Raw genomic sequence first — 24,206 nt, forward strand, 5'->3', positions numbered from 1 at the left:
GAACCTTCAAGGCTGGGGTAGGAAGGCTCTGCAGCTCTGTTGAAAATGACAAGTTGAAGGAGCAGCTAGAAGGCTGTGTGGCTTGCGTGCAGGCAGTGAGGAGAGGGTGGGAGGGTGAAGTCATCCAAGTCTCCTTCCAGCTCCAGGAGCAAAGTGTGAGGGTCTGTATGTGTAACCTCTTAATAATTATTGTCAGTATCAGCGGGTTGATCGTGCAGTGATTTGATACTTTTCTGTCCTTGGGAAAGTTTCTGCTTTTCATTACTGTGTTGCATAAAAAGCTGTTTGGTTATGCAAGGGGACAGTACTCTCAGAATGGTGGGGCCATAAGGTCCAAACAACACTCAACTGAAACAACTGCAGAAACCATGAGATTTCACTTGGACAGGTACACACAGATATCTCCACCTGGTGGAAGGGTGTGAGCAAAGTTAAACTGATTAGGTTTAGGGGTTGAAGACCAAGTGTTTTTTTTTTAATTGAATTTATTGTGACATGGGCTAATAAAATCATATAGGTTCAATGTGTACAATACTACAATATATCATCTGTACATTGTATTGTGTGCTCACCACCCCAAGACCAGGTGTTTACTAACTGCACTTCCTGGGGACCTGAAATGGAGACCAGTGACACCCAGTGTTTCCAGGGCTGTTTAGTTTTTGTCCCTCACCCCCACTTAGGGTCAGCACTGGGGAAGAAGAATCGGACAAGAGCAGGAAAGTAGCATTGGCATCAGGGGATGGACGAGTGGGGACTAGGGAAGGAGGTGATGGATGTATTAGGGGATAATTGAGCTCCAGCACGAATGCAGTGGGCAGCCACCGAAGCACTGCCAGAAGGAGAGTGGCTTTGGAAATTGCCTAAATTAATAATAATAATAGCAAACACTATTTAAGTGTTTACTATTATCCAGGTATAATATTTAGCATTTTACATGGATCGTCTTAGTTATCCAACATAAGCAACTCTACAAGTTAAGTTTTAAAAAAACATTCTAAGAATGAGGAACTGTGGGCATACGTAAATGAAGTATCGGTAGCTTGTTAGTAAGTGACAGGTGAGAGGTTGGAGCTCAGACAGTCCAGCCCAAGAGTTTGTCCTTTTAACCACTGTTGTTAGTGGGTGGGGTCTTAATAGGGTCCCCTTTCTTAGGTGAGGTACTTACACTTCAGTTTCCTCATCCTTTAAAATGGTGTTAATAACAGTACCTATCCTCAGCATTGCTATGAGAATTAAATGAATAGTGTATCAAGCATATCAGAGTCTATACATAGTAACAAATTAAGTAAAATACAGTTATTATTATTATCATTATTAATCCACTGAGGGAAATCAGGAGAAAAAAACCCTTCTATTCTTTCACCTTCTCTGCTATAATCTGAAACTTTCAGGTCTGGGCATGATTTTGTTCCTGTTGTTGATGCCAGGAGATAAAATTGGGCTGTTGAGGGGAAATGAAAAGGAAGCAGCCACCTGGCATCACTGACTCCATCTCCCCAGTCATTGAACTTCCCAAGGCACATTCTGGCCTCTGCCCTGAGGCCGAACCTTGACTAATGAACTGCACACTCTCTCCGTTGTTCAGGCTGCTTGGCCATGGAGGAAATGAACAGGTTCTAGAGCTGAGTGCTGTTTTGCATTTTGCTACAGCCCTCCAGTCCCTTTTGGGACCCCAGACAGACTCCTTGCAGGCAGGAGAGTCTTATAATCGTGCTACATCCGGCTCCTATTCTGATGGGAATGAGTAGGAGCTGGACTGTTAACAATTAACCACATGAAGCTGAGACTGGAAAAATGTCCTCCTTCTTCAGAGGTCAGAGAATTTAGAATGAATCCCAAAATTCCTTTTGAGCTTCCTCAGATGTGGTCACATTCATAACCTTCAGTCCATTCTAAATGATAACTAGCTTGGCGAAGGCTTTTAATCCTTCAACCAGCCAATCAACCACCCAGCCAGCTCCCATCCTCACCTAACCACAGGCCCACCATCAATAAGTCATGCTTCCTGCACCACCCACCCCCAGGAACTACCAGTCAGGTAGAGACGTTGCAGAATCATAGGACCTGAGGAAAAATGATTCTCAAAGTCCATACTTTGATTGTGTGATACTTGGACCTCTCTACAACAGTCCAGGCACATCTCTGCCTAATCTCTGCTCTGTGACAAATGAAAGGCCAAAAAAAAAACTTTAAAGAAAAGCTCTAGACAATTATAGAAGAGATGTCACAATGAAGAGCATCATTTATTAACAAATGAATTATACAACCAATAAGTTACTCTATGATTGCAAACCAGGAAAGAATTCCCAAGCCAGGCTGGTCAGGGCACATTTCCTGGGGTGTGAATCTTATGTGGTAGCTGGGAAGCATTCTATTTCTAGCTCACCTGATGCACCTCTGCAAATGCCTGGGGCTCAGGGAAGCATGGCTTAAAAACCACTGGTTCAGGTGGCTGAAACCCTTTGTGTTTTTGCACTCTGATAATTATGACCCTCTGCCTGGGATTTAAAGCCTATCGTAGCCTGCTCCATTCTGACTTAACCTTATTTTAAACCAGTGCGCATTCATCTCTAGCTGGGCCAGTCTTTTCGAGTCTTCTGCGTACTCCTTGCCTTTCCTACGTTCTTGCTTTTCTCTCTATGTATCATCTATATGAAATGTGTTCTTTTTCCTGTTGCTTATTCATACTTGAACCTGAATTTGTATAGTTTCCATCTCTTCCCAATCATCTCTGATTGCTCCTTTTCTAAATTCCCATTGAGCTGATGGTCAACACCAAACAGTTGAGACCTTAACTCTTCTTTAATTACCTCCACTTCACTTTTTTTTTGTCCTTTTGGAAGGTCTATAAGATTCTTGAGGACACAGGCCATGTCTTTTATTTCTTTTCAATCTCATTATGGTGCCTAATAGAGTGTTGGGCATGAGTCGTATTTTAAAGTAACTGGTCAGATTCCATAGGCTACTCTGGGAAACAAGATCTTGATGGATAGAACCCCTTCATTTGGTTTCCTTTTTCACACACTTAACTGGACCAATTTTTCTGTGTGCTGTTCCTTTTTAAAAAGATTTTATTTCTGTTTATTTTTAGAGAGAAGGGAAGAGAAGGAGAGAAACACTGATATGTGAGAGATTCATTAATTGGTTGCCTCTCACATGTCCTCACCTAAGAATCTGCCCCGAAACCCAGGTGTGTGTCCTGACCAGGAATCAAACCAGCAGCCTTTCAATTTGCAAGCCAGAGCTCAATCCACTGAGTCACACCAGCCAGGGCTGTTTCTTTTTCAAAAAAAAATCCTCACCTGATGACATTTTTTTATTGTTTTAGAGAGAGAGGAGTAAGGGAAGGGGGAGGGAGGGGGGAGATAGATAGATAGATAGATAGATAGATAGATAGATAGATAGATAGATAGATATCAATTTAAAAGAGAAACATTGACTAGTTGTCTCCCGTATGTGCCTGAACCGGGGATTCTGTGCCTCCAGATTGGTGATGAAGCCCACAATCTAGGTACATGCTATGACCAAGAATCGAACCTGCAACCTTTCTGTCAACATGAAGACATTCCAGGCAACTGAGCCATACCAGACAGGGTTGTGCATTGTTCTAAGAGCTGACCAGATAATGCAGTATAGGTAGTAAAACAAAGTCTGGAAGATAAAGAGCTAATTTGCTAAATGTCTTTCAGTCTGACAATATGCTAGAATGTCTGCATTCATGATGGCTGCAGGGCCACGGAGTCCAAGTCCACTCATCACTGGTCAACTCACATACCTCCAAATATGATATGCTAAGAGGCACACAATGAGAGCAGTGGAAGCCACTCTGCTGCACAAAGAAACATGACCCAGAAGAAAGGGTGGATGGAAGTACAGGAGGACTCAAGGTATTACACTGGTCTATAGGATTCTTGTAATCAGTCTTCAGCTCATCTGTACTATACTGTGCCAGATGGTGAAGAAGATGAGCAGTGAGCAGCAGCACCAGCGTGTAGCAGAAAGCCGAGAGCATGAACACCCTGGCCAGCCGAGAAAGGTGGCGCAGGGCCCTCTGGGTAAAACCATTCACTTCCTCCAGCCACAGCCAAGAGCTCCACTATCACTGCCATGGTGCCCCTCATATCGATTTTTTTATGATACATTTCCCCACTTTATGAGTATCTGTGTTATTCCTCTCTTGCTTTTCTTGCATTTGCAGAGCACAACCTCCCATAACACTGGCTGCACCATTCCTTGTGCTTCCCAGGCTGGATGGGGTGTGGCAGTCTTTCCAGTGGTGACTCTCCAATGAATCGTTCCCCTCGGTGTTTATATCCTTGCGTTATCTTCTCCCTCGGAATCCAGTATGGACCTGCAATTTGCTCTAGCCAGGAGAATGTGGTGGAAGTTACATTGTTCCTGTTTCAAGCCTCAGCCTTAAAAAGGCTGGAAAATTTCATTTTTTGTGTCTTGGAAACCCTGGATTGTCAAGATTCAAGTTCAGCTACCTTGTTGAGAGAAAAGACCATATGGAGAGATCACGTGAAGAGGGAGAGACCCTGAAACTTGGTGGAGAAAGGAGCCCAGCTGCCAGCTAATCTGCCAGCTGAAAGCAGCCCCACTGACAAAACCAGCAGAACTGCCCCCAGCTAAGCCAGCTCAGCTTGCAAGAATCAAGAGCAAATAAGTGTGTTAAGTCACAACTGGCTTGCTAGACAGCAGTAGATAACTGAAGCAGGGGGTGCGCTTTGACACGACAGACCTGGGGCCAGTGGGCAGTCTTGGAAACTCACCTCCTGGTTTCCAGCTTTGAGCTTTGGAGCTCTGCTTTGTACGAAGTCCTGACAAGTACTGATAGCTGTGCTCCCTGTCCATCTGATCAGGGCACAGGAGAGATAATTCAGCCAGAGATAGAAAGAAGAGACTCAAAAAGAAGACTTTTCCCTGGAGTTAAAATGCAGATGACTAAAAAAAAGTCAGTTTAAAAACAAACAAACAAAAAACTGTAATTTCCCTTCTTCTTTATCACTTTTACCTCAGCAGCTTAGCAATCTCTATCTTTAGGGTTTGGGGAGCTAGGGAGAAAGGAGGTGGTTTCCTTTCTTGATCTGCCTAAAGGCTGTTGCTGCTGCTGACATCAAACTTCTGTCCAACCCAGGCCAAGTATCAGACAGAACCTGGGCTCCAGGTGCAGACTTAAAACAGACCATTCCCACCTGTCCTACTGTAAGAAACAGAAATTCATGACATAAATGGGAACCCAGGGGGAAAACTGGCCCCTTTGTTGCAATGCTCCGGGTCCCACCATATTGTAGGGAAAGAGCAGGAAGAACAGAATGACTAGTCTTTGTCACGGAAACATCAAGCATTGTCTTGGTCTTGAGTGGGAAACTCCCAGTTACCTATCGCTGTGGTTCACAGCTTTACACAGAGATGTCTTCTGTCCTGATGGGTCCTTCTCTGTGGCCAAACTCCAGGAGAGTAACTGGGCCATGATGACTCTTTTTCAGGCCCCCCAAAATCTTATGATACATCCCAATGAGTGGGTAGGGGCAATAAGATGGCGATTTTCATTAGTAGGATGTTTGGAAAGAGACAAGAATTTTTTTTTTCCAGGAGTCAGTGTTTCCCAAGATTCTTTCTTAAAATATATTGTGTTTGGCTTTAGGGCTGCTGACTCACTCCCAGGCTGGACATTCCATCCTGGGGCTACTATATTCCCCAGAGTGCCTGGGGAGACCAGTTCCTTCCTACCTAGAGTATCCACAAACATCTGCGTTAGGTTATTAGAGTCTCAAAACAACCCAACATCTTTTCCCCTTCAGGACACATGACACACGACACATTCCTCTTGGCTGATGCACGGCTCTCCCCAAGGATTTCCCCCTGGTCTGCTTGTATGCCTGTTAGACTATGAATTGAGTTTAATGATAATTTGAAGAACCTCTTACATCTTCATTTATGTAACCTTCTCACACGGATAGGAGGACTTCCCTGTGGGAAATCACAGAATGACTGACTCATTGGATAAGCATGGAGTCCTGGAAACAGGAAGCAAAAACCAGGCTCTCAAAGCCCGTTTCACCCCCTTCTCTAGCCACCCCCAGGTAGCTCAGCATGGTAGAAAGCACTCTGGCCTCAGAGTCAGCAGGCCCAGGTTCAACTTTCAGTCCTGCCAGACACTGTGTGACCTGAGACAGGCTCCTTGGCTTCTCAAGGCCTCAGTTTCCTCTTCTATAAAATGGGAATAATAATATCTATCCTGCCAGCCAGGGATCTTGAGAGGTCCTATGGAATGCTGAGGTGGAAAGGCATCTCAAAGACTACCTAAGGCTTAAATTTCCTTCTATAAGAGCAGCAACAATAAGCCATGCAACCTATTCTTGAATTCTTCTTGTGACAGGGAACTCATTCTCACAGCAGGTCCAGTGCACTGTGAGATAGCTCAGATTTATTTTGAGCTGTAAACTGCCTTTTCTGGAATTTTACCAATTTTTTCCCATTTGAGTATACAGAAACAAGTTTAATCCCCTTCTGGAAGAATAGCTTTCAGATATCTGGAGGGAGTCCCGTGCCCTTGACGTACAGAGCAGCTCCTAACTCTTCTCCCACGAGGCTAAGCCTTTAGCGACCCCATCATCGTGATTATTGTTCTCCAAAGGCACTTTTGGGAATCTATGACCCTCAAAGCATCCTGTCCAGAACCAAGTGCGGAATTCAGGATGGTCTGAAAGGGGGAGAGTGAACTGGGATGTTCATCGTGTTCACCTCCCTTGTTCTAGCTGATATGCCCCTATTGACGTGGTTGACCCTTGCATTAGCTGCTTTGGTGGTCATATCTCGATGGCAGCACTTCCTCCATAATCTGAACTTTAAACACCTAATGTTCCAATTACCAAGTCCTTTCTGTCCAGCTCATTCTACCTAGCACCCAGCTCAATAACTCTTAGGCATCACCAGGACTCACCATCCACACTGATCATAGTATTGCCCCTTACCTTTCTCCTCCACCGTGTCCTCCTGTCCCTTCTGACCCAACCTAGATCTCATGACACAACATCATAATCATGCCCTTGAATCTACTCCCAATTCCTTTCTCTCTCTTTTTCTCTCTTGCCTGGTAAAATCCCAATGCTACTCTCCGTCTCTTCCTACACATCACCCAGACAGTTGAAACTGACTAGCGAAAATCACAGAAAGAAGATAATTGTCCTAAGTTGACTTCATGAAGAGTAACCTCAAGGGGGCCCATGGAGCTGCCCAGTAGTCATCCTCTAGTCCCCCAGTTTGGACGTTCCAGGTCATACTGCCTCCATCCTTAAACCTTCATCACCTCCATCCCCATTTCACTCTCAGCAGATGACCTTGCCTTCATCCAAAGGGGACCCCACACACTCCCCCACCACATCTGCCCACCTCTGCCCTCCCTCTGTCCCTGCAGGTGGGCTTCTGTGCTCCCAGCTAAGACCAGACACTAGAACCTTGCCCTCTTACTTCTTAAGGAACTTTTGTCCCCACACCCCACACTCCATTACTAATTTTCTTCTTTTAAAAAAAATCATCACTGGAGAATATGTGCATTGATTTTAGAGAGAGGGAAGGGAGAGACAGGAAGAGAGAGGGGGAGAGAGAGAGAGGGAAAACATCAATGTGAGAGAAAAATTGATTGATTGCCTTCTGTACATGCCCTGACTGGGGATTAAACCTGCAACTTTTTTGGAGTACAGGACAATGCTCCAACCAACTGAGCCATCTGGCCAGGGCCTAATTTCCATTTTTTCTACAGGACCATTCCATTCTATATAACTTCAATATCATTTTTTCTCATCTTAAGAAACAAAATCAAAAGCCACAAAAACAGCAAAATGCTTTCTTCTTATCCTCAGATAAAGAGAACTAAAGGTTCAGTAACTTGCCCAAGGTCACACACCTAGAAGGAGGGGGAGGATCAGTTTTCCTACTGCAAAGGTCCACCCAAATGAGACTTCACGGGCTGCAGAGGCTAGAGCAGCTCTCTCCGGCCACTGTTTGGCTAGAGTGGCTGTCCAGGTTTGAGAGATGTCCAGGCCAGCTCTGCCATACCTGGTCACTCCTGGGCCAGCAAAAAAGGCTGGCTGCAGGTTTTTGAGTGAAAAGGGGACCTTCTGGGTCTGCTGGGACCTGCTGCTGGGCTGCTGAAACTCTGAACTGACTGACTGGCTTGTCAGACTGAACGTGGGTGGGTGGAGAGGTTGTTTCCAGAGCTCCGGGCCAGCAGCAGGCCAGCTACTGCAGGGTGAGCAGGGGGCTCTGATGGCAGACAGATGAGGCAGGAAAGAGGGGGCAGAAGCACCAAATCATGAACCCCAGTGCCGAGATAACACCTCATAAACCTCATAGGCTCAGCCCACGACACTTTATTAATGCCGCCTGGTCCTCATGTAGAGGTGGAAAGTGACAAATAACCTGGCAGGCTGCCTTCCAAAGCCATTTTGTTAGAAGGGCACATTTCTTTCCTCCACCACTCACAATGTTCCTATTTATGCTGAGAACGTAGAGCAGCTCAGGCTAGGGGCGTTTTCCTCCTGAAATATCGGACACTTACCTATGTCCAGAACACAGACCTTCAGCCATCGGCCTTCGCCCCTCCCCTCCCTGCTCCCAGACATTCTCCCAAACAACAAGCCCATTTGGCTTTGAGGCTTTCAAGTACATGGGGTCTAGTAGGAATTTTCAGACCACCTGGAAAAGCACACATCTACTGTCTCTTGTTTGTGTATCTGCCAAAACCTGTGTTGATTTCAGTCATACTACCTCTTAGAAGTCCTCTTTCGAAAGGGAGAGACTGACCCACTTACTTGTCTGTCACAGCCTGCATGAACTCATCCAGCAAGTCATCGTATTCCTTCCCACGCACACGCTGGTGTTTCAGGCCGATGTACAAAGGGTCTTTGAGCAGCTCCTGGAACAGATAGCATCCGTGTCCTCAAGTGTCCTGGTTTAGCAGGAAGGACCAGGGGGTGAGAGTGGGGAAGTGGGGGAAAAAGATCCCCAGGTATCATCTTTGGAAGGATCTGAAGGCAAGCCCCTGACTGGGAGTGGGCTCCCAGGTGGTCCCCACTTTAGAAACCAAGGATACTTTGAACAGGCAAGCCTCTCCCAGACACAGTCTTCCAACCTCTGACTGTGGCTGTGGATTTATTTTAGGGTTTCTCAGCAGTGATGTAACAGGGCAGATATGGCCAGATTGCTGGGCAAAGCGGAGAGACCCCCAGGAGGGGTCAGGAAGTGCTGAAGGTGGCAGGATTGAAATCACAACCAGAACTGTGTGACAGATTTCCATTCCCCCAGGGGGGTACACAGCAAGTGCAGCTCGTGACACAGCTTGCACAGAGCTTGCATGGGCTGAAAAGGTCACAACACACATGTATTATGGAGGTGAAACAGCAACATCCCGCCCTGGGCAGAGACACTGTGCCCTGAGCACAGGAGGCCAGAGACCCTCCTACCCACTTCTGGGTCGTGGTGGGAGGAGGAGGAGGGGCAGAGACGCTGTGCAGGCTGACACGCGAGATGGACGTTAACCTAAACTGCCTGGCAAGCAGACGCTGCCACAGCATGCAGGATTTGGGGGTGGTGGAATATTTAAATGGAAAACTCAGAGTATCAGTGCTTTTTGCATTCTCCTCAACTGCCTGGATGGGGGGGCAGAGCATTTTCTGTACCTGGTGGAACTGGGCCCCACTTGTAGCTCTTGCCTTGCCCTTGATTGCCTGGTGAGGAGCAGGTTTGCATGGGATGTGTGCCTTGCCAGCAGTAGCCTGTGGGACACTGTAGCTGCATACTGCATAGAACAGGTCCTGGACCACTCCCATTCTCTTGCTCTGAAGCAGCACACAGACACATGGGTCGGGAGTGCTCCCTGGCCCCAGGGGTGAAAAGCAGCCTTGGACACCAGGGCCCCACAGATGGAGCCCCTCACACAAGCAACTGCAGTGACCTTGTGGTGTGCCCTGGCCCTGGGAGAGGGAGGGAGCTGCAGTGAGGCAATGAAGATGGCAGCCCCACAGGTGCGCACTCCTAAGAGGGAGAGGGCCTGGAGATGGAGAGATGGAGACGGTTCACGTAAGGGCCCTGGGCCCCAGGAGGACAGAAAGGGATGGAGCAGGGTATCTGGACACTGATTCTGGTCCTGGGGGTGTCTGGCTTCTTTCTGTGTTTTGCTTGAAAATGGCTTGAAGCCAGGGAGTTTCCATTCCCCCAAATTGGGCAGTCTTTTAATAAAAACCTTTCTCCGTCCTGGCCAATTATTGTGTTATATGTGTGTATGGTGGCAGGCAGCCGAACAGCTTTGTTTGGTAGCAGTGGTGCTACTGACACTTTGCTTACATGATTCTTTGACGTGAAGGCTGACCTGCGTATTGGAGGATATTTAGCAGTGGTCTCTGATCTCTGGCCATTATAAGTCAGTAGCACTCCCAGATGTGACAATAAAAAATGTCTGTAGACATTGCCAAATGTCATCTTGGGGGCAAAATTGTCATAGGCAGCACCTGGATTGAAGTATTGGGTGTCATCCAAAGCTACTGACCTGTACTTAAATTTAAAAAACCCTTCCTTCCTTCCTTCCTTCCTCCCCCCGCTCCCGATTCCCTCCCTTCCACAAAATCTTACCAAATATATACCATGTGCCTGGTTGTCTGATACAAGGAAAGAATGATACAACCAGAAATTTCAATTTAAGAAAGAGGCCCACCTTAGTGCTAGCCTGTGTTAGGCAACCCCCACTCTACCTCTTGTAGGTCTTTGCCAGGCTATTCGCACAGTATTTGGGTATCTTCTGTGCCTGCATTGGTGTGATGACCATGCCCACTGGCTGACTTCTCCCCTCCTCTATACCCCCACAGGGGGGCCCTCCATAGAGTTAGTGGACTCATTTGTGCATGACACATTTACCGATCGCCTGTCACTGACACTGGGCCTCACGGGGATTTGTAGATGGGTGATACATGGTTGCTGGCTTCAGGCTGCTCAGTCTGTTGCAGGTGGCTGATGAGCAAACTATCAACTCTACTACAGGGCAGAGTAACAGTGCTTTGGAACAAAGTGTGGCACGTGGCAGCACAGAGAAGGAGTGGAGTACTTCCCACTGGAGATGGTTGGGTTCTGTCACAGAGAAAATGGCTAGGCATTAAAAGATAGACAAATTTTGATGGGTGGACTGGGCCCTCCAGGCTGAGAAGTCAGCACAAAGAAAGATTGGGGCTGGAGTAGGAGGAGGAAAAGTATCCTATGTGTTTAGGAAATAGAAAGTAGTTCCATGTGTTAGTCTCCAGGAGTTACCTAATTTTGTGTCCCTCTCACAAAAGTGCCATCTCACAAAAGTGCCAGCTCCTTGAGGACCAGGTTTCTGTAATCGTCATCTCCATCTGAACTGCTGCTGCAGGATTCAGAGATGAGGGTGCCTTGGGCTGAGCCCACCAAGGGCTGAGAGTCAAGTCTTACCTCCACCACTGACTAGCTGTGTGACCTCAGGCAAATCATAAGACCTCGCAAGCCTTCTTCTCATCTGTCACATGGGAATAAACTACCAATAGCAAAGAGTGATTGTGATGAGTAAATGAAGTCATATATGTGAAAGAGCTTTGGGAACTATAACCCACACTAAAAAGTAATAGCAGTAGCTTTAGTTTCACAGTGCTTCCCATGTGCCACATACTGGGAAACACCCTAAGTCTTGAACCTCCCCTACAGGGTGTGGCAACGGAGATGTGCAGCTCAGAACTCCCTTAAGAGAACCTGCTGAGGGAGGGTAGCTGGTGGATGGCTTTCAGCAACCATATTCTCTCCGTCTCGCTCCCAGCTCATGACTGGGCACAGTGGGTGCTAGGGCGGGCCAGTCCTAGGTGCTAGGGTGCTGAGGCTCCTCTCAGACCATCTTTACTCAGGGACTCTCATTGGCTTGAGACTTTCCCAGGACTGGGTTGCAGATAGCTCTTCTTACTGTCTCCCTCCTGCCTTCTCTCCTTTTACAGATGTCACGTCAGTGTCATTGTCTGAAGGCCCCACCCACCCACCAACTACTTCTGCTCCCACCCTTTATTCTTCACAGGTGTTTCTTTCTATACACCTCTCACACCTGTTTCCTGGAGGATGTGAGCGGACACAGAGATAAGTGTGGTTATTTTCCCCATTTTATAACAATGAAGCAACAAGACACAGAGAGACTAAAAAATCTGTCTGGACCTTAGGCTATAAGTGAAAAAGCAAGGATTCAAACCCAGGCTGCCTGGTTCCAGAGTTCATCAGCTTAACCTCCAAGCTGCTTAGGTGGCTCTATTGCACATCAACCCGTATTGACTTATTTTTTGTTAAAGACACTGCTCTAGATCCATGCTGTCTTGATGGTGCTGTAGGCTGTGGTTAGGCAAAGGTGCAGGGGACAGAAAAAAATAGGAATATCTGCCTTCCTAGCCCCTCACCCCCAATTCTGGGTCCAACATAATCTGAGGTCAGTTTAATGCTTTCTTCAAGGCACCACAGGACACATTAGAAGGTGGTGGTGAGTCCTTACCTTCTCTTCTTAACCTCCTCACTCCCTACATTACACATCCTTGAGATTGTTTAGGGTCTGCCCTGGCAGGTGTGCACATGTGTGTGTGTGTGTGTCTGTGTGTCTGGGACTAAAGAATGAGAGTGGGACATATCTGGTGCCTACCATTCCCTGTCACTTTCAAAATAACCATCTAAAAGCCACTTAAAGGCAGCAAACATTCAGCCAAGAGCAAACAATAAAGTAAATGGTGGTATACGACTTGATGGACAGCTAGACAGTCATTAAAATTGCTGGATTTTAAGACTCTGCAGTCATATAGACAGATGTGCATGAGATTATTTAAAGTGAAAAAAGCAGTGTGCAAAGTTACACAGATATCCTAAATTTCAATTGTCCAAAACATGCACACACAACAGCCTGGAAAAGCATGCACAGGGATGATGAAAATAGTATAATGCTTGGCATTTGTAGAAAACATTCACTTTTTAGTTCTTACAGAGATGAAAGGGTCTGTGTTAACCTGTAAGTTGAAACACTGACAAGTCACAGATGTGACTGGTGGTGGATCAGGCACTAAAGAGTGAATTTATCAGTGCTGCACATGCAGTTTCTGGGGTGAGTGAAATTCTCCAGTGCTCCTGAAGAATTTTAGGATTTTTCAAAAAGTTTTCAGCATACCTGCATTTAAGATGCAAGGTCAATCATGATGAGGTACCACTGAACTATAAAGGTGACTATACAAAGCTTTAAAAAGTCCTTATATTTATTTTTATAAGATGTCTTTGTGCCTGAAGTACTTCAACACTAAACACAAAAATATTGGAAAGTTTCCATTTGGAAATGATACTAAACAATAGCTTCTTGTATTTATATAGAACTTTCAAGTGACTCACTCCTTAATCAAAACTAATTTGATCCTTTTGTCTTACGTATTCTCATTCCCATTTTACAGATGAGGGGGTGGAGCTCAAGGTTTTCTTTTTAAAAAAGTTTTATTTATTTATTTTTAGAGAGATGGGAAGGGAAGGAGAAAGAAAGGGAGAGAAACATTGACGTGTGAGAGATACATGGACTGGTTGCCTCTCATACATCTGCACCTGGGGACCTGGCCCACAACCCAAGCATGTTCCCTGACTGGGAATCAAAGGGGAGACCCTTTAGTTTGCAGGCTCACGCTCAACTCACTGAGCTGCACCAGCCAGGGCATCAAGGGTTTAAGTAAATTTCCCACGCTCACAGAGCCAGAAAGCAGCTAAGCTGAAACTAGACTTGCTTTGTCTGGGTCTCATGACAGTGCCCTTTCTGTCCCTCATTTGATGTTGTGGTGACTAGGGAATCTGGGGTGGCTCTTCACCTTCTGCCTGGTCCTCCCAAGAAGGAGTTCAGTAGTGGCTGGGAAGGTCTAGGCTGTCATCCCGCAGACCAGGCTGGGGAACAGTGACAGCCAGAAAGGAGAAAGTCCATGTGCACAGCGCCAGAGAGCTGATCTCCTCTGGCAGGAGGGAAAACAGCTTCTCCAAAGTGGCAAAAGGTGGCACTCCCATGGGTGTCTTGGCTTGGCATGGAACAAGTCCACACTCTGCCCGTGTCCCACTGAGCAGTGTCTCTAAGGAGACTGCCCCAGGGTGCCGAACTGTTAACAGGCCTGGATCCTCTCCTTGCAGCTCTCCTCTATCCTGTGCCTCCTCAGATGCTTGTTAAGAAGAGAAGTTTTCAGCAGGTAGTATTGCCAGGTGAAATATAGGATGGCCAGTTAGACTTAAATTTTAGCTGGGCAATTTTTTTTTAGTTTAAATGTGCCCCAAGTATTGCATGGAATGTATTTATGCTAAAAAATGATTAGCTATTTATCGAACATTTAAATTTAATCACTGTTCTATATTTCTCTTTGTTAAATCTGGTAACCCTATCAAGAGGGGCAGAAGGAATCTTAGAGCTGGCAGGCAGCGCACTGCAGAGGAGAGGGCCCTGCTGGGCCCGGTGCCCTGCTCAGGACATCCCCCGTGAGCAACCTCAGTGTGGCCTGGCTTTAGAATCAGAAGGGGCTCTGGCTTTGGAACAGGTGGACCTGGGTTGGAATTTAGGCTCTGTCACTTAATGAGCTCTGTGACTTTGGGCAAGGTATTTAACTTCTCCCTGCCTCAATGTTCTTCTGTCAGTTGGGGATGATGATCTCTGCTGCATAATGCCAGCTCTCCTGGGAGCCGGTGCTCTGCTCACCTGCATCTCTCCAGTGATTTTGCACGTAGCAGGCCCTTAGGAAGTATTTACTGCTGTGAGTTGCATGAATTCTAGAGCTGGGCTAAGGAGATGCTGAATTAAGAACTACGAAGGTCTTAGAAATCCCTTGGTTTAGCTTCCTCCAAATGAGTTTCTGAGGCCCAAGGTTAAGTGAGCTGTCCAAGGTCACAAAGCAAATTTGGTGGAATCAGCAGGGTGGAAAGGACAGGTTCTAGATCAGAGGTCTTCCCAAGTGGGACCAGCTTACTCACCTTTAAGCCTGGTTGCTTCCCCTCTGTTAGACAGTTACCAGGGTTCGGAACTAAATAAGTCTAGAACAGTAACTTCGGGTTAAGGCCTTTATCCAAAGCAGGTGAGTCAGAACCCACTCCTCTGCTGTGGGAGTTAATACGCCCTCATCGGCTGTCTGCACCGTTCTGACTTCCTAAGGTTCTCCTCGGAGATGAAATGTCAAGGAAAACAAAATGGTTTCCTCCTCTTTCCTCACCCTATCGCTGAGCACTGGATTTCAGGGAGAAGAGAGACGAACCTTCTAGTCTGGGAAAATATTTACTGTGTACAGCAACAGGCACCCGATGTCACTCAGAGTGCCTCAGGGGGTCTGGGGAGGTCGTGGCATTGGTTCACACTGCAGACACAGTTCAGTGTGCCCCTCAGGGTGGCAGTTATGACAACCACACATTTCTTTGGAAGCTCAGTTGAGCCCAAGGGTGAGAGACCCAGATCCTGGGGAGGGCACCCTCACTGGTCACCTGCACACTGGGAGTGTGCGCCTGCTTCTGCTGGCACCATGTGGTCAATGCTGATGATTTATTGGCAACCAAAGGACAACCTCAAGAGGTGAGGAAACCCTTCCACACCCAGCTGAGATGGCGATCCTTGCTTTCTCAGTGATCCCGGAACACCCAAAGAACTGCTCACCAGGCTCTGCTGATTGTCTGCTCCTCGGGTTTTCTCCCCGCTGACTGACACGACCTGACTGCCCCCATGCCCCCCCCATCAGTTGGTTCCACAGATTCACTTAGCATCTTGGGAGGTGAATCCCCCAAGGCTCAAGACTTCTGCCAGGAGAAGCCCTCCAGGGCTCAGGGGCCATTTTAAAGCCATGCCTCCAGATTCCAGGTTGCTCTGCAGAACCCTTAGCATGGAGTGAGTGGGATGAGCACTGGGTGTTAACTAAGACCTGGGGGAAGCCGTTTCTGCTCTGGGACCCTGCTTCCCATGTGAGGTGAAGGGGGTTGAACTGGAAGTATGTCAGGTCTCTTCTCACATGGGCAGTGTGTGGCTCTGCCATGTGGATGCAACAAAATGCACACACCCATGCCCGGCTGGGGAGCTGAGAGCAGGCGCACTGCCTAGCTGGAAGGGGCTCCCTCCTTGCCCCTTTGGGCTGTAGTTGTGGAGTGTCCCTTCCTCATGGGCTCACTGCCTCCCATTATTTGTTTTCCCAAACCTCCTTGGTGTGTCAGGTAGAAGTGACTCAGAGTTTCAGGGCCTCAGACGGCAGATGCTTTCTTTCAACAGAAAGCCTGGGGGGTGTTTTCTGTGGCTCGAAGCTCCTGTTGCCCCAAGAGTTTTCACAGAGACATTCACACAGATGGCCTAGCAGTTCTGGCACTAAGAACCGTCACCACAGCACCCTCCCTGCAGTGACGTGGGAGACGGAGGCTGCATGGCTGTCCTGTTGCTCTGGCAGGCTCTGAGGGGGAGATGTGCCCCAAGACTTTGAGGGGAAAAAACAATTTTTTAAAAAAGAACCATAGTGAGCAAGGTCACACAGTGAATCCATTTGAAAAGAGGTAAATCACTGTCTTCCCAGCGTTAGCCGCTTCGTGACTTTGGATTTTTGTGTCCTGAGTTTCTTGAAGAGGGTCTGATGGGGGTTCGCCTTTCTTTGAAGTGGGGGGACCATGGAAGTAGCATCAGTACATCCGGATTTGATCCTGATGATGTGAAACACCTACTTTTCCAGTCTTTTTTACCTAGTCTGTAACACAAACCCTGGACATCTTAGGGCAATGCGCCATGGAGGACGAGGCAGCTCTGCAGCCAGAGAGACCTGGGTCCCAGCACTGACATAGAGCTGTGAGACCTGAAGTAAGCAGCTAATACGTTACAGTCTCAGTTCTCCCATCTATAAAATGGGGAGAACAATGCCCCCAATAGCTTTTGTGAGAATTAAGTGAGATGAAAATATATAATCCCTAGAACTGTACCCGGCACGTTGCAGGGGGTGGTATGGGTCTTAGAGGCCCCAGGTGAGAACTGCTTTCTCTGCCTCTCACGATGCTGCAAGGGCACCTCAGGCTGTGCTCCCACTCTCAGTGGGGGATTCTCTGGCCCTTCCTGACAGGAGGGAGCAGGCTGGTGGAAGCCACCTCCTTCCACAACCAGGGTGGAGAGGCGATTCAGATTCAGAGGCTTGAAGCCGCAGGGGAGAAGCAGACACTCTGAGTAGATGTAACACATTAGCCATTAAGATGATCCATTAGGTGCCGGCACTGAAACACTGACAACCTGCCACCCACGCCTGCCTCTCATTCATTTCCCTCCTGCCTAGCAGAGTGCCTGACACCCACTAAACACTCAATCAATAAATTTAATAGATAAATAAGTTTCAGTGTCGATAAATAAGTTTAACTTGTTAAATAAATAAAGAGAAAGTGTTCACAAAATAATCTTCGTTGAAAAAATTAGAATAAAATTATGGGCACGTAACCAGGTAATAAGTATGTCTCTGCATGTGCACAGACAGATATTAGAAGGGAACACAAATGTAGCATCATGGGAGAAATGCCACTCCCTTTTTTAAAAATAAAGATTTAAAAAGATGCTTTAAAGCTACTTTGGTAACAAAAATTCTAGAAATCGAGAAATGACCTTTAGTTATGAAGCAACAGGAACCCGGGCAGATGGTGCGGTGTGGGGTAGGGTCCCAGCCCTGCCACTTCTAGCTGGTCTCCCCTGGGCCTCAGCCTCCTCACCTGTCACAGAGGGGACCAACGGATGCTGTTCCCACAGGGTTATTATCAGGGTTCAGCAGGGTGGTCTGCATAAAGGGCACAGCCACGATTACTCATGGTTTCCTGCCATCTTTCCTGGTGAGTTTGTTACAAGTTGGGGCCAGCCCTAAACTTCAGCACATCATTGCTGGGTGTTGGACCTTCCATGACAAAGGAAGGACTTAATGCACCTGCTAGAGGCAACCAGTACTCTTCCAGGGGAAGCAGTGGTCTCAGAATCAAACTCAAGCTGTCCCATTTCTTGCCGAGAGCTAGCTTTTAGGAAACAAAGAGAATGAAAGTCTCAATGAAATCCAGCTGGAGGTCTCACTGAACTCCAACCCACAGCAGGAGGTTGCAGATGGGAATAATAACTAAAACAAAGTTTGCTACATGCACCGACTGCTGGAAACATCTTCTCTGTGGTGGAGGGACAATTTTAGTAAAACCCAGGCATGTGGCTATGGGGAGGGAACCACAATGTGACGCCAGCCTTGAAGACTGTTGTTGACAAGCCACTCGAAGTCTTGTGCCACCATCCAGCCTCCTGTCTCCAGGCTGGCGGGAAGCATATGGAAAGAGCTTTAGGGGTGGAAGAACACGCAGAAACTTCTGGCCCCGTTCCTCATTGTAGCGGAAGGGGATCAAGTCTAGACTGGAGCAGGGACTCACCTAGCTGTCAGGTACTGAGCCCAGCACCCCTTCTTCTGGTCAGTGCTTCTCCCCCTCCCCTTGTTCCACCTCCTGTCCCTATGATTTCCCAGCTCTGAAACAGGGTCTGCCCTGCTCTCTCATCTGATCGTATCTGTGGATGAAGCCTGAGGAGGCATCGTTCCTCCCTGGGGGCTGCAGTGCTCATTCCATTTGGAAGCAGGGATGTGTGGTGTCTAGGGAGGAGGCAGCGGCAAGTTTTCTGGAGAGAGGTCACTGCAGAATGCATATGACTTTTTGACGGTATGAATTAAGAATCTAAAAATATTCATTTCCTTTGCCTCAATATTTCCATTTCTTGGAGTTTATCATTAGGAAATCATCATGATCTGCAGAAATGGGTGTCAGAGCGCAATAGCACCAGCAGGAGTGCTGGGAGCCACCTAAGTGTCCTACAGTGGAGGATTTCTAATGTCAGTTACCGTGTGGCTGGCAGCTGTTAAAATGACGTTGTGGAAGAATGGCTAACGCCCTGCGAGGGAACTGACAACATACATCACATCGGAAAACAGCAGGACATAAAACTGTATATGCCATAAAAACCCAGTTTTGTTTTCATAAATGCTTTGGGGAGAAATGGTTGGAAGGAAATATACCAAAAGTAAACAGGGATTGGTGTTGGTTGTGTGATTGATATTTTGTTTTAAAACTTCTCTAGATTTTCTCAATCTTAAAAACATGAACATGCACTTGTTTTAAACTCAGAGATAAATGTCATTAAGAAGGACCTGTTGGATGGTTTTCATGTTCTCTGATGCAGGGCCTCAGAGCTGGGACCAGAGGCATGCATGGAGCCCGTGTTCCAGGGAGGTGGCCCTCAGAGCAGATACACTCCTGGCTGAAGCTGCAGCTGCTTAGATCCCGAACCACCTGGAATCCTATAGGTGGATCTCCTGCAGCTTGGGCCAGTTCCTCTCCCTGGGGCTGCAGGACGCTCAGTTGCCTCGTCCACACCTGTCAGCCCCTGGCCCTGGGGCTTTGAGTATTGATCCTTTCACTGAGGCAGCTGGTCTCTAAAATGCTGGGAAAAACAACAGCCCCGCAGCCACTTTCATCAGTGGCCCTCTGCACTAGTGGGCTGGAGAGAACCCTCGAGGGAAAGGGAAGCTGCCTGGAGTCCTGGAACAAGGAAGCAGAGAAAGCTGGAGCAGGGGTCACTGTGGAGGCCTCAGGAGGTAGAGGGGCAAGGAGACCCAGCAGTGGCTGAGGGAAGAGACAAGTGTGGGGAGGGTGGGGTGGGGTGGGCAAGCAGGGAGGAGAAACTGCTTCCACTCTACAGCTGTGCAGAGACAGTGCCCTGGCGAAGGGGACCCAGCAAAGCAATGGCCTGATGCTTTGTAGATGCAATTGCCCCACAAAAGTGCCCCCCACCACATCCCAGATGCCACCATCTGGCCCCACAGCCACCACCTGGAGCAGGCAAGTGCATTACCTCGTTGTTGGTGCCGACATCCAGCAGGACAGGGAGGCACTGCTGCGGGTTGACCCCTCCGCACGCAGTGTACAGGGCCAGCTTGCCCACAGGGATGCCCATGCCATAGCAGCCCAGGTCTCCCAGGCCCAGGATGCGCTCCCCATCAGTCACCACCACGGCCTGAAGAACAGAGCAGGATGCTGTCAGTCACGAATGGCACCTCCCGTGACAGGGCCAGTCTAAACAGCTCTGGCATGTCAGGCCGACACCTGGATGCCCACTGCCTCTGCTGGGGAGTGGAACTGCTCGTCTGAGATGACGCAGCCGAAGGATTCGTTCAGCTGCAGGTGGCCAGGCCTTCTCCCACCCCTCCACTTTCTGGCAGGCTGGTGAGAAAGCCCACTGAGGTGAGATGACAGAAAGACACCTGTCTTGCATTCAGAGGTCGAGGTGGGGGCTACAGAAACAGCTGGAGGGAAAACACATCTAGTCAGTCTCCCTCAGAGAAACCAGGCAGACACTCCCAGCTTGAGACTGGGGGGCAGGGAGGGCAGGACGTGAGCAAAGGAGATAATGAGAAACGAGTGTGCGTGCTCCTGCTGCAACCCCAGCATGTAGAGACCCTGCTCCGGGGCCTGCGCCTGAATATAATAAACCCAGTGTACAAAGGACAGCCCCCCTGTGGCATCTGCTGGGGCCATTATGTCACATAAAACCAGCAGGGCTCTCAATCTGTCCTGGGATTACCCTTGTGTTTTGGCCAAAAAAAAAAACAAAAAAACCCCCACAAAAACTCACCGAGGGCATCCTAGATAATAGACATAATGCTAGTTCAAGGCTTACCTACTGTGAGTTAACAGATGCTGATTAAGCTGATGTTGATGTTAGAAATAATTATATTATGAGGATGGATATTCATTTATTCAGTTCTTTAATACATATTTATGGAGCACCTACTTTGCATAGACACTGTGCCAGATCCTGTGGGGGGGAAGGAGCTTCAGTTTGCTCATCTGTAAGTATAAGTATGCATGAGCCCAGCCCTTAAAGAACTAAGGTGCCAAAGAGAGATGGAATGTGTATATTTATAATTATGATTCTGGGAGGAAAGTGTGAGTACAGCAGAGCAGGACAGGGCGGCAGAGACTGAGAGAAGGGAGAGCTGCTCCAAGGATGAGGGGACACGCACACCCGATGCTGGACAGGTGGGGACTGAACTGGTTCATTAGCGGTATGGCTGGGAGAAAGGCATTTGATGCAAAAGGAAACTAAGGTCCACCGTAGAGATGGGGGGATAGAGGCTGTGTGTGTGGGGAGGGGGTGCGAGGCATGAAAAAAAAGAATGCAAAGTCAATCAAGAATCAAACTGTGAAGAACTTTGAATGCCAGGCCAAGGAGAGCCCTTCCCAGTGACAATGAAGTTGTTTATAGGGCACCTCACCCCTGCCTGCTCACTGTCATGAGGTCCCTCCATCCCTAGATGAGTTAAGTTTAAGAGGCCACCTGTCCCTTCATTGGAAATGGTTTGGGGCCAGATGCAGGAACAGTGCTGAGCTACGGATGTCCTGGTTGGCCCCAGGCATGATGCCCATAGGCACCGTGGGGGCCAGTTCAGTCCACAAAGGTACAGTGCTGGGCACTGGGGATGAACAGATGAAGGCCCATCCTTGCCCTGTAAGAGCGTACAAGTCCAGCACCCAAAGTGCCCATGGCATCTGCTCACTTCTCTCTCTTTCCAGGGGCGAGCACACACAAGGGCTTCACTGCCTTTTGATAGAAATAGATATAGAGATTCTTTAAAAACACTCTTCAGCTTCTGCAAGGGGGTCTCTGGAGAGTGCAAACCCACAAAGATGACCACCTCCTTAGACTGGTCTGCTGCCTCCATGGAGAGCGCTCACAACCCCCAAGCTACCTGATCCTTCCTGGCCCTGGCAGGTAGGCAGGTCTGAGATTATTATCCTCATTTCATGGTTGAGCAAACTGAAGCTCTTAGACCTTCATATTCTGTACAGGATTAAGTATCAGCCACGTGCCAGGCACTGGACTTGATGTTTCCTTGTCAGTTATCTTAGAAAGATATCTAATCTTGCGAGGCTTGCCAAGGTCACTTTGCTGGTGTATCTGGCTGGCTGGGACTTGAATCAGGTTTTGGGTTCCTGCCCCAGGGCTCCTTCTACCACCCCACTGGGTGGGGTTAAAGCCCCTGTGCTCTTGGCACAGTTCTGCCTGCCCCAGTGCCACCCTCTCGGCAGCCTGCCTCTGACCTCCTCCTGGCAGCTCTCTCTGGTGGAACCTGTACCCTCCCGCTGCCCCTCAGGGCTCACACTCTGGTCATTTCTCTATCGTCTTTCCTAGAAGGTTGAAGCTTTCTTGCTCTGGTTCCCATTCCTTTACACTTGCTTTCTGCTGAGGGCCAGTGAATGACAAGGAGTTAAATTCTACTACTCATGGTGTTAACTCTACAACTCTGGGGTCTCTCACAATGGTAACAGGGCCACAGTGACACCCTCCCAGGCTGGGATGTCCCAAGACATTCTACCGCATCCCACCTCCTCTGAGGGACTGTCTCACCTCCACCTGTTGTCCACTCTTAATCCTACTGAGCTAATGGTTACATTATTGCAACAGCTTCACAACCAGACCCTCATATATCTTCCAACCTCTTCTGTCAACCAATGTCAGAGTCATTGTCTCAGAAGTCCACTTTCTTTTTTTTTAAAGTATTTAGTATTTTTTAAATATATTTTTAAAAATTTTATCTATTTATTTTTAGAGAGGGAAAGGAGAGAGAAAGAGAGAGAGAAACATCAATGTGCGGTTTCTGGGGGCCATGGCCTACAACCCAGGCCCGTGCCCTAACTGGGAATCGAACCTGCTATGCCTGGTTTACAGCCCACGCTCAATCCACTGAGCTATGCCAGCCAGGGCAGAAGTCCACTTTCATTATGCCGTGCCCAGGCTCAAAGACCTTTAGTGTCTTCTAGCTGTCCTTAAAATAGAGTTCACCTGGCTGGCATAGCTCAGTGGATTGAGTGCGGGCTGAGAACCAAAGTGTCGCAGGTTCGGTTCCCAGTCAGGGCACATGCCTGGGTTGCAGGCCATGGCCCCCAGCAACCGCACATTGATGTCTCTCTCTCTCTCTCTCTCTCTCTCTCTCTCTCTCTTTCTCCCTCCCTTCCCTCTCTAAAAATAAATAATACCTTAAAAATAGAGTTCAAAATGCTTAACTGTTTAATGACTTGAACCCAGCGAACTTATCTCCTGCTATTCATCTGCACACAATTGCCTACTCCAGCCAAACCGGCCCCCTCACTCCTGCCAGGCACACTCTGAATTCATCAATAATCTATTACCTCTCAGCTTCCATATTCCCTAGAAGGCCCTGCTCCTCCTCCCAGCAGTGCAAATCCTGCCCGTTGCAAGTGAATGTGATACCTCCCAGCACTTGTTATGGCTGCCACACAGCAGGCCTGCTCACCCTGCCTGCCTGCCTCCCACGGACATTTACCGAGTGCTCACTGCTTGCCAAGCCCCACATCTGCTACTCAAACATTAGATGGTGATAGTATCTGGGTTCTTACTTAACATTTTTTTAATGCAGATTTTATCGCACCAAATAGCCTAAAGGTTAGTGGCAGGGTTTGGGAATCTTATAACCAGTATTGGAACCCAGGCCCCTTGATGATTTGCCGTAGGTAATCTTGGGTCAACAGGTAACTTCTCTGAGTTTCAGTTTTCCATGAAGTGGGAATAATAATAATAATACCTAACTCATTAGGTTGCTGAAAAGATGAAATGAATTAATATATGCCTTGTTTTAACTGGGTGTCTTGTAGATAGTACATGATGAGTGAATGGTAGTGCTCTTAGGGTTATAATGATTATTGAGGCAAAGATTATATATTAGAATTTTTAGTGGTTTCATCTCTCTCTAGCTTAGTATTACCACAGAAAAACCATGCAATAATGACTTGTTAAATGAGTAAATGAAAGTGAAACAAAGGGGAGACCTTGGCAAATGCGGCTTCAAGGAAGTCTGGCCACATGAAGCTCAGCCGGGTTCCACCCTTGACACCTTCGTCCATCCCAGTGCCTTCCACTGCCGTCCCTAAGTGGATGCTCACAGCTCACAACAGTCCGCCGGACACTGACGCTCGGATGTCTGGCAGGCCTTCCCAACTCCCCAAATCCTTAACCAGGCAAGTTCGCTTTTCCATTTTACGCCTTTAAAACCTTTTAGTTCTGCTCTTTTTCTTCCCTCTGTTACCTCCTACCTCCCAGTCTGCTTTGACTCCCCTCTGTCATCAGTTCACCACGG

General features: G+C 47.8%; 1 protein-coding gene across 2 annotated transcripts in view; it reads right to left on the minus strand.

The window, feature by feature from the left end:
• The window catches only part of ME3 (malic enzyme 3), a 189,120-nt gene that overhangs the window by 36,291 nt on the left and 128,623 nt on the right, over nt 1-24,206 (minus strand). For both annotated transcript variants that reach the window (XM_045818138.1, XM_045818137.1), the window contains exons 6-7: nt 19,904-20,065; nt 8,820-8,923 (exon numbers count right to left, since the gene is read on the minus strand). In XM_045818138.1, the coding sequence (XP_045674094.1) occupies nt 8,820-8,923; nt 19,904-20,065 (266 nt within the window). The remainder of the gene's footprint in view (nt 1-8,819; nt 8,924-19,903; nt 20,066-24,206) is intronic.

This window comes from Phyllostomus hastatus, unplaced genomic scaffold (assembly GCF_019186645.2).
Source record: "Phyllostomus hastatus isolate PE091 unplaced genomic scaffold, TTU_PhHast_1.1 phas_scaffold_317, whole genome shotgun sequence".
NCBI lineage: Eukaryota > Metazoa > Chordata > Mammalia > Chiroptera > Phyllostomidae > Phyllostomus > Phyllostomus hastatus.